Below are 11,102 nucleotides of genomic sequence, written 5' to 3'. Positions count from 1 at the left end.
TCAACATAACTCATTTTGACAAAATTCTGACAAAGTTAACGAAAATAATTATAGCTACACGTTTTAATGAGTTGCGGGACTAATGATAATAGATTTTTAGTTAATAGATCATTGCTCCAACTTGATTAAAGTTAAAGAATCATGTTTAGCTTTAATAGATGCATATAAACAAAATGTATAACATGTCACGTATTCCATTCATTTTTCACGAATTAGTAGAATCTCGACCAAATGAAGTCAAAATTGAGTTAAAGGGGCAAAGTTACGATTTTTTTTTAAAGATAAACATGAAAGGCTAAATGAAATTAGCAGAATCTCAACAAAGTGAAGGGGAAATTGGATTAAAGGGCAAGAACTTGTTTAGGTTCTAAGGTTTAACAGCTTTTACATCTAGTTAAAAATATGAAGAAAAAAAAAATTAATTACTTCATTTTTTTTCTTTTTTAATAAAAAATAGCATTATTGAATTAAGTTTTAGAAAGAAAAAAAAGAAAGCATGAGATCAAACCAATAATAAAATGCATAAATATCATATTACTTTTCGTGGTTCTACATTTTAATTATTCTATAGTTGTTGAATAAACAAATTGCTGGTTTGAAGAATACAGAGACTGACATTGGCTGAGACTAATCATGCCACTATATATACTTATATATACTGCTCCCATGAGGCCATATATATTTTGGTTTATGCAAGTGGGAATTGTCATTTTCATTCTCATACACTCATAGTAGGTTAAAGAGAGAGGAGAGAGAGGAGAGAGGGGAATTCCAGAGCTAGTGGGCGAAGAAGCCGCCATCTCTGATATCTTCCTACCAGTTTGCTGCTTGCTTCTGCTTCAGCTCCTCCATCTTCTGCTTCAACAGCAGGTCGGGTATCTCTCTCTCTCTCTCTCTCTCTCTCTCTCTCTCTTCATATGATATGCACATATAAAATACAGGAGATCAACCGCTAACCAGCTATCTTTCTCTTTCGAAATGTTAAAGTTCATCCTCAACTGTAACCAACAGATGCAATCAAGAGCAGTATATTTCCCTATGGTCATTTTGGTTTTCATCCCAAATCAATCTAATTGATAGACTAAAATTTTATTAGTTTAAATAATTTGATCAAGATTTTTAGCATCATTTATGATATTTAACTCATGCATTTATACATTTAATGTTCCACAAATTATGAAATTTAAGCAAATTTAAATAATATTTTAAATATAATAAATACTTAAAAATCAATTTTAGAGTAATATTGTTTTTCACAAAAATTATAGCAAAAAATAATGTACCCACATAATTATTAACTTATTTTGAAAAATAATTATTGATCTATTTTAAAACATAAAATAAATACATATAATTAGCATTGGTACATGTAGCAAAACAAAAAATTATGGATACAAATACAAATAAAAGTTTAAAAATTATGGTCACAAAAAAGAATTAATATATGGTTACAAATTAAAACTTAAAAGAAAATTTGTATAAATTAAAAGAAAGGTTGCAAATTAAAAATGGGTACAAACTAAAAATAAAAATGTATAATAAAAAATTTAGCTATAATTAAAATATACCAAATGTAATGTTTTTAACACTCATTGAATATATTTAGAAATAAAAAAAATATTTTATTATTAAAATAATTAATAACTTAGATTTTAATAAAAAATAAAAAAAATTAATGAAGTAGAAAAAATAGAAATGAGAACTTAATTTTTCCACTTCCCCGTCTGTTTGCTTAGTTTAAAAAAATTTAAAACACTGCTGTGGTTTGGCAATATTTAATAATTATTTATGCATTTAATATATTATCCATGATCAAACTTATTTAACTTTATGGAAAACTCATCAACTTGGGCCGCCACTTGATCGCACTGCATGCGGTGCAAGCTACGTGTCTTTACACCAATGTAACTTGGCAGAATCTGTGTATTCCTTCCCTTTCCTACCCAATTTGTATAACTGGTTAATATAAATTATAAGTTTTATTTTATGTTAAAGAGAGATAAATTTAGATTGATACTATCTACATACTTATTTTTATTTTTTATACATTTTTTTTTTAATTTCTAATCATCAGATAGAATGAATAAAATAAAATAAATAGAAAATAGCATTACCTTTTTCTTATTGATACGATTGCGAGGATGAGTATGAGTCTTTGATATGAACAATATTTTTCCCCTAACATTGAAAAGGAGAAAATCATAGTACTGGTTTGTGAATTATTACTAAATTGTAGTTTTAGTCTACAAATGAAAGATCTATTAAAAGTACTGTATGAGTTCGACAAATGTGAAGCGTTAATCCTTCACACTAACTCTGTAAGAATCTTTGGCCAAAATCCGAGAAGTACCTTTAAGAAGAGTAAATTAGAGAATTCCCCATATGCTCCTTTTAATAAGAATCCTTAAAGAATTAGCCTCAATAACCAGTGTTCCATATTTTGTTTATAGATTAAAGATACAATTGAGGTCGAGTTTTGGCGTAGTGGAAATGTTGATAATTTGTGATCCAAAAGGGTCACGAGTTTAAGTCGTGGAAACTTCTTTGTAAAATTAAGGTAATATTGCATACGTTAAACGTTCTTTGCCAGCTCTCATAATGCATAAAGTCTTATTGGTTTGAGCTGCCCTTTTTAGACTAAATGTATAATATAATGATAGTTCTTGGTAACAATTAAGTTATATATACTTTTAATTAAGTACATAATTAATGCCAATTAAAATTATTAATTAAATACCGATTCCATTATAACGTCAGTACAGCAACTCATCACCTACCTCCTCTTGCTTTAAACAAAAACAAGCCATCGAAATAATTACGCCAAGATGGGTGGGATGGTGATGGGTTCATACGTGGCGGTTTGACTTTCTGTATAATATGCGTACTTGTTTGAATAAGGTTACTGATAGGTAGGGTACAATTTTTAACTAGCCTATTCAGAGCACGAACCACTAATTGCCCATCTTTTTAGAAAGAAAAAAAAAAACTAATCGAATAGTGTGTTTTGTTAGACATAATAATGTGATTAGTTTAAGAATTGTCACAATGACATTTGATGTCATATCAAAATCACCAACTAACAAAGAATTAATCCTTTGTTCTTTCGCTATCGAGAAAAATCCCTCTCCATAATTACGGTAATTGGCCAACTGAGCAAGAATGTTTATCCATAAGTCAATCCCTTGATTTTTCAACCAGAAAAATATTAACAATCTAGAATTGTATATAAATATTTCAACACTAAAGCAGCTCAATGTGAATTCAACTAATATGATCAAAGACTTGGCCAACTCCAGGTGGGAAATTAAAAAAGTGGCCGCCATTTGATCATGCAACTTGGACAAAATATATTATATATATATACGTTGTCAATATATGACTAAAATCTAATGGTCTTCTTCTTCTTACATGCAGTGCATGATTCAGCCAATCGGAATGTGCTAGCTGGAGACTGAGACTTAGCTTGAGACTGAACTTGAGCTAGAAGCCGAACCGCTTACCGACAGTTCAAGTATTGGTCGTTTAAGTTCACGCCGTCGAGGAGAGCAAGTTCTGCACATGTACAATATGAAGATAAAGTTGATGATGAGGATACTATTACTCTGCTTCCTCAGCTGCTTCTGGTTTCAGCTGTCCTTTGCTCAAAATGCTACCGCTGATCCATCTGAAGGTTCTCTCTCTCTCTCTCTCTCACACACACACACACGCACTTTGCCACATTTAAGTGTTTTTGACCAGGAACTGGGTTTTTTTCCCTCAACAAAATGACATTTTAAGTGTTCTTCAACAAAATGAAATGAAGTTTCGAAGAAATTATTGTAAAGCCCTTTTTCTTCCCATATACAAAACATCCAAAAATTAAGGGTAATTTTCCTTTGTAATAATCAATTTGATCTTTCGTTTGGTTCGAGATAGTCTGGTAAGTGGTAGCACAAGTCAAATTATGGTGTGATATAATCTAATACACACAAGGACTGAATTAACTGAGAGTGCAGTGAGGGCGTTGAACTCAATATTTGAACAATGGGACACACAAGCAGTGCCGGGGCTGTGGAATATCAGTGGAGAACCCTGCAGTGGATCTGCCATCAACGGCACCGACTTTGATAGCCCCGATAACAACCCAGCCATCGTTTGCGACTGTTCTTACGACAACAATGCTACATGCCACATCACCAAACTGTATGTTAAACTACTCTCTCTTGATGAACAAGATTTCCATGCCACTGCTGATTTTTCACTTGCTACCTATATATATTAACGTCATAATTTGACTGTCTCGCTCCATTTTATGTAGTTCTAAATGTTCAATCTTTTTGATTTCCAGGAGAGTGTATGCTCTAAACAAACGAGGGGTGTTTCCAGAAGAATTTGTGGCTCTGAGATATCTCACATTTTTGTATGAATTTTTTTCAACTCCCTTCTCTGTTTTTGGTTCATCAAAATCATATATTGGAATTAAAAATTGTAGAATTATCAGAGAGATGGACAAAAGGCTCACTTCAAACAATAGCGATATTGTCTCGACCTTGGTAACACCTGCACAATCCGTTAGGTGTGAGGTTTATCCCAAAAGGCCTCGGTATTAGTTGGAGTGGGATTTGGATATTTAAACTCTTCTTTCGTTATTTCTCTTGCCGATGTGGGATTTCAACAAAAATATGGAGATGTTGGAAGATTTAGAGTTAACAATTACACTTCCTTTCAATTTTTGTAGGAAAATCGATCAAAATTATTTCACCGGTCCCCTACCGGCGTTCATTGGCAACATGTCTGCATTGACTGAATTGTAAGTAGTGAGAGAACATTTCTTTAAGTACTCATACTTCTGATGAGACCCGTAGCAATTTGTATACTTCATTTTGAATATCATAATCTACAGTTATGTTATTTACGCCTTTTTGCTACTATTTATGCCATAATCTACAAAAAAATCATTATGCTTTTATTGAATAATGCGGTACTAGTTTCCTGTTATGTAATGTAATTAAGTTTAATGGTGCTTATCTCCATTCAGGTCAATTGGCATCAATTCATTCTCTGGGCCCATCCCCAAGGAGCTTGGAAACCTTACGGAGCTAACTCTGCTGTAAGCCATGAAAAATGAGAAAGCATACAATAAAATTTTGTGTCGTAAACATTAGATACAGAACCTTCTATCACTCTTCAATAATTGCTTTCAAGTAAGTGTTTGCCTGTTCAACATGACTTGTAGGGGCATCGGATCAAATAATTTCTCCGGAACACTCCCTCCAGAACTTGGTAATTTAGTCAAGCTCGAGGGAATGTAAGTGCTTCGTTAAATCATCAAATTTGAATTACATGTTAATTCCTTACGGATGAGCAAAATTGCACGTTATCGTATGAAATGGGTATTAATCAGTTGCCTTATGATTTTCACAGTTACATGGACAGCTGTGGACTCAGTGGTGAAATTCCTTCAACATTTGCCAAGCTCACCAAGATGCAGAAGCTGTAAGAACGGCTCTTAAATCATATTTTAGATTTGTTCGCTTATCCAGTACTTTGAGATTGCTTTTCTTGGATGAGCTTAGTATAAGTCAACTATTTGAATTTTAGCTGGGCATCGGACAGTCCTTTCTCGGGAAAGATACCTGATTTCATAGGGAATTGGACACAACTCACTGATTTGTAAGTAGAGAAACCATTGATCTTTTGCAGTTTATGAAAGTAGACCTGAGATGGATAATTTGTTCACAAGCTTCTTATATGTTTCTGTAGGCGATTTCAAGGGAACTCTTTCGAAGGCCCAATACCAACCAGCTTTTCTCAACTGACCTCATTGAACTCTCTGTAAGTACAAATGTAGCATAAATTGTAATTCTCTCTCTTTCTTCGAAGACGGGATTTCAGTTTATTTTGCATATAATGATGTAGGCGAATCAGTGATATATACAATGGGAGCTCCTCTCTTGATTTCATAAAAAATCTGAAAAGCTTGACTGATTTGTAAGTGAAGATTCTCATCGATCCAGATACTCTCATCTAACTTCTTTTTCCTTTTGAAAATTGATATCTTACTCCATCTACTTTTTATCAAATTTTATGTTTTTGGAATACAGAAAACTACGAAACGCATTAATCACTGGTACCATCCCATCTGATATTGGAGAATTTCAAAGTCTACAGACACTGTACGTACCAGCAAATATAAGCTTGAATCCCAACGAGACCAATTAGTTTTCTTTCATTCTGATTGCTCCTCTCAACTTATCGTTGGTGTGCAGGGATCTGAGTTTCAACAATTTGACAGGCCAACTCCCAAGTTCTTTGTTCAACTTGAGTTCTCTTACATCCTTGTAATCCCCGTCTTTATTATTATCTTTTTCTTGCCTTACCATACATAAGTTATCAAATCTTTAACATTCCCTACTTTGATTGGAGATCTGGACTAATCCTTCTAGATTTTGTGCAAATCTGACCTTTTGTTTGTTCATCTCTTTTTCTTTTTTGGATGCCTTCTACTATAATCAAAATGGCCAGGTTTCTTGGAAACAATAGTCTGTCCGGACCTCTTCCGAGCCAAAAGAGCAATCAACTTCAGACTATGTAAGTCCTCGTTTCTTAAAGTAGTCATATAGAATGCACGGTGCATGTATATGTTTGTGTATAATCGTAATCATTCTAATCTTATCTTACACAAGTTCTTAATAACTTTCATGCATTTTGTGTCTTCTGATTCTATTTTGTTATTTGCAGAGATTTGTCTTACAATTTTTTATCAGGAAGCTTTCCTCAATGGGTGATCACAATAACGCAACTGTACGTGTCCTTTTATCTTTCACCTTCATTTTACAGTTTAAATCACCATAATATGTTCGGACAAAAAATTACCGCTGAGATTCGTTTTCACAGTGCTTCTTGCCTACCAAGTTTTGATCTTGTACATGGAATTTTCATTTGATAAAGATATATTTCTTTATATGTTGATTGATTAATGATTTTATGCAGGAACTTAGTGGTCAACAACTTCACATTTGACAGTTCAAACATAACGTGAGTTGAAGTTTCTCTTACTCGTTTTTAGACAAGCAATACTATCACTACTCTTCCACTACATGATTCTATTTGGATAAATAATAATTGTTCTCTGTGTTTGCAGTCTTCCTGGATTGAATTGCCTCCAGAGAAATTTTCCATGCAATCGAAATGCCCCACGATGTAATATGCTCTTATGTCACCCATCATTTACTATTTTAACGCAACGTCATGTTAGAGGAAAAGGCATTGCTTCTCTTGTTATATATACATATGGATATAGATTGCAAGCATGTTTTCATAAGTTCAGTAATACGCATAACTGGGTAGAAATATGTGACTGAAGAACATTAGTAAGAGTCTTCAATTTGACGTTAACTTTACAGATGCAAACTTCTCAATCAAGTGTGGTGGAAAACAAATGACGGGAAGTGATGGCATATTATATGAGACTGAAGACTCAGCTCTTGGCCCAGCAACATTCAATGTAACCAGTACAGAGAAATGGGCTGTCAGCAATGCCGGTTTGTTTTCTGACAGAAAGGACCCATCGTTTCTGGAAAATACCCTTGCACAAGTCACCGGAACAGATGTGACCCCAGAGCTTTTCCAAACTTCAAGAGTGTCCCCAGGATCACTAAGATACTATGGCCTGGGCCTTCAGAATGGGCCTTACACTGTAACATTGCACTTTGCAGAGACAGTTTATGAAAGTCGCACTTCGCAAAAATGGCAAAGTCTAGGACGGCGTGTATTTGATATCTATATTCAGGTAAGGCTACTTATAGAATAAAAATTCTAACTTATTTGAAGTAAATACTCATTGGACAGGTTTTCGATGTTTTAAGCTACATTAACTAAAGACAGTGATTTAAAGGAGACTAGAATTATCGCCTACCTCTTCATTTGGTTGTTAGGGTACCCGCAGGACGAAGGACTTTGACATATCATCGGAGGCAGGTGGTGTTAACCGAGCAGTTGTGACAAAATTTAATGTTAACGTGTCAGAGAATTATCTTGAAATTCATCTGTTTTGGGCTGGTAAAGGGACTTGTTGCATACCTGAACAAGGTGATTACGGCCCGCTAATAGCAGCTGTCCATGCTGCTTCAGGTATAATATGTGTTAACTTATAGAGATTTCCTGTGAGTGGTTTAAATGTATTTTTCTGCTATTAATTGACACTGAAGAATTCGTCTGTTTTGTCACTCAGATTTTACACCAACAGTTGCCGGGCTTCCACCAACTACTCCAGGAAAGAAGAGCAAGACTGGGTTGATAGTCGGTATTGCAGTTCCTGTTGGAGTTGTGAGCTTGCTATTAATATTTGTGATTCTATATAAGAGGAGGAAAAGATCAGAAAAAGAAGACGATGAAGGTAAACGACCATATCATTACTGGTACCCAATTCAGGTTTCATTGCCCTAATATTAACACACATAAGTAAGAATGCTTTCATGAAAGTAAAACTTATGTCAACTGTTTCATGAATGTGCAGATATTCTAGGATTAGGCCCGCGACCATATACTTTCAGTTATGCTGAATTAAGATCTGCAACTGAAGATTTTAATCCTTCAAATAAGCTAGGAGAGGGAGGATATGGCCCTGTTTATAAGGTGAAATCCGTATTACATCAATACATATACTTGATGTAATGACAAGAGAAATGGAGAAAGAGCGAGCAAGTGAGAGGAAAATATAGCTCCTTTTTTCTTTCCTTTCATGTCACTAAATTGTGTTTCTGTGTACATTGTAGGGTACACTTTCTGATGGGAGAGTAGTGGCTGTGAAGCAACTTTCAGTAGCATCTCACCAAGGGAAGAGTCAATTTGTATCTGAAATTGCTACCATATCTGCTGTGCAACATCGAAATCTAGTGAAATTGTATGGATGCTGCATCGAAGGCAGCCAACGCATTTTGGTTTATGAGTATCTTGAAAACAAGAGCCTTGATCAGGCACTTTTTGGTACAAACCTATCTACTTTTAGGTTGCATAAAAGCAGCATTTTCTGCAATTTCATGCACTCTAAAATTTTTTTTAAATGTTTTTGATTGGATGTGTTCACAAATATTTCAGGGACAAGTAACTTGCACCTTGACTGGCCTACTCGATTCAATATATTGTTGGGAACAGCAAGAGGACTTGCTTACCTTCATGAGGAGTCAAGGCCAAGGATTGTACATCGAGATGTCAAAGCGAGTAATATTTTGCTTGATGCAGAACTCTCCCCAAAAATATCAGATTTTGGACTAGCAAAGCTTTATGATGACGAGAAAACCCACATCAGCACCCGGGTTGCAGGGACAATGTAAGCCATCCTTTATTGTTTTTCCGTAGGTTACATATATTATAGCCACACACATTTATAATTGCATGAAATTTTAATACACATCATGTTAATAATGCTACTAATGATCTCAAGAAACATTGTGCAAACATTTTATTATCTTGCATTGCAGAGGCTATTTGGCACCAGAGTATGCAATGCGTGGACATTTGACAGAGAAGGCTGATGTGTTTGGTTTTGGAGTCGTTGCTTTGGAGATCCTCAGTGGGAGGCCAAACTCTGACAATAACTTAGATCCAGAAAAGATTTATCTTCTTGAATGGGTAGGAATTGCATTCCCCTAGCTTTATTTTGGCATTGTTGTGAAAAACTTATTCACCCTTTCCTTGGACCATGGCATAATGTTTTCAGGCATGGACTCTACATGAAAACGACCAAATTCTAGGGCTGGTGGATCCGAGATTGACAGAGTTTGACGAAACTGAAGCGACTAGATTGATAAGAGCATCTCTCCTATGCACGCAGGCATCACCGATGACGAGGCCATCCATGTCACGTGTGGTGGCAATGCTCTCTGGAGATATTGACATAAGCACTGTCATGTCGAAGCCGAGCTATTTGACAGATTATGATTTTAAAGATGTAACGACATTGTCAACAGGTAGCTTTTTGATGAAGGATGATACCCCATCAACTGCATCCAAGTACAGTAATGTTCGCCTCAACTATCAGCCCGAAGGCAGCAATGCAAGTGGTGTTAACACCCCCGGGGGTGACCTTGCACCTTCTCCTGTAAACGTCACTCAATCAATGCTCACTGGCATTATTGGAGAAGGAAGGTGATAAATAATGAGAAATAATTTCCGCACGCTCCTTTTATCCCTTTATGCACCCTGTACTTGTCCTTGGGTCTTTTCTACCTCTGAGGTTTTGGCTATGATGATGTATATCTAAAATAAGATACGATTTTATAGATATTTGAGTCAAACTTACATGTCAATTTTGTGTTAGTAAGTTGCAGTGTAAATCTCCTCTTTTAATCAAGAGGAAAAAAATGGATGTTTCTTTTTCTATAGTTGGTGCTATTCACTCCCATTTTAACTTTTCACACATTTTTTTGTTATTTTTTGTCTTTTGATATTTTTTTAATTCATTCGATCTGACGGTCCGAAATTGAAAAGAGTGAGTGGAGGTAAAAATAGGTGTGAATAGAACCGCCCTTTTCTATCCAATAGCAAAGTACGTATAATAAAACATAAGCAACCTTAGTAGGTGCCGATAAACAAAAGCTACGAGTTTTCTCTTGATGAGTTATTGTCGATTGTTGATTGATTATGGTGTCACCCTAATGTGACTGTTGGGTAGGGTTTTTGCATAAGCCAACTCTTTTAAATGACTGATTGTTAATTGTTGATCGGTCAGTGTCACCTGAGGAGGATCTTTGGTAAAACTGCCATGTAAGTGTCACTTTTCTCACATGAGTGGTCTCAACGGTGGGGCCGGATAAAACCAAAATGCAGGGAAGTTCATGCTCACCAAAGCAGATCTCAGTTAAAAAATAACCTCGGATTAATCAAAGATTCCAAAGCAACATCAAGCCGTCTAAGGCTATGGTGGTTGTCTAGTTGTCTTTGTGCCTTTTTTCTTTACATTTGGAAGCATATTCGTGCGTGAAACTGCCAGTGCCAGATCACTTGAGGCAACAAGTCCAGGCCCCACATTTTATTCGTTTCTACTGTCCCCACGAAAAGTGACCGGTAGAATTTGAACGTTGCAAGCCTACCGTTTTCCAGTCCCACATTTTTATTTCTTG

General features: G+C 35.3%; 1 protein-coding gene across 4 annotated transcripts; it reads left to right on the top strand.

Moving 5' to 3' along the window:
* Nucleotides 1-717: 717 nt before the first annotated feature.
* LOC103933246 (probable LRR receptor-like serine/threonine-protein kinase At1g56130) lies at nucleotides 718-10,364 on the top strand. 4 transcript variants are annotated; one of them, XM_048582802.1, is made up of 25 exons: nucleotides 718-870; nucleotides 3,427-3,670; nucleotides 3,996-4,182; nucleotides 4,328-4,399; nucleotides 4,718-4,789; nucleotides 5,018-5,089; nucleotides 5,216-5,287; nucleotides 5,404-5,475; nucleotides 5,581-5,652; nucleotides 5,743-5,814; nucleotides 5,899-5,970; nucleotides 6,084-6,155; nucleotides 6,249-6,320; nucleotides 6,505-6,570; nucleotides 6,721-6,783; nucleotides 6,973-7,017; nucleotides 7,124-7,182; nucleotides 7,386-7,771; nucleotides 7,917-8,112; nucleotides 8,213-8,377; nucleotides 8,498-8,616; nucleotides 8,757-8,967; nucleotides 9,079-9,310; nucleotides 9,462-9,612; nucleotides 9,701-10,364. In XM_048582802.1, exons 2-25 carry the CDS (start codon nucleotides 3,559-3,561, stop codon nucleotides 10,130-10,132), a joined length of 3,144 nt encoding a protein of 1,047 aa, XP_048438759.1. In that variant the 5' UTR covers nucleotides 718-870; nucleotides 3,427-3,558; the 3' UTR covers nucleotides 10,133-10,364. The 4 variants fall into 4 exon arrangements, with proteins under 4 accessions (XP_048438759.1, XP_048438760.1, XP_048438761.1 ...); XM_048582803.1 differs by having other exon boundaries at nucleotides 727-870; nucleotides 3,415-3,670; XM_048582804.1 differs by having other exon boundaries at nucleotides 758-875.
* Nucleotides 10,365-11,102: the final 738 nt, after the last annotated feature.

The sequence above is a fragment of a genome, unplaced genomic scaffold (assembly GCF_019419815.1).
Source record: "Pyrus x bretschneideri cultivar Hongxiangsu unplaced genomic scaffold, Pyrus_bretschneideri_v1 Contig19, whole genome shotgun sequence".
Lineage (NCBI taxonomy): Eukaryota > Viridiplantae > Streptophyta > Magnoliopsida > Rosales > Rosaceae > Pyrus > Pyrus x bretschneideri.
The sequence above is the reverse complement of the archived record's forward strand: the minus strand, read 5'-3'. Positions and strand labels throughout refer to the sequence as shown.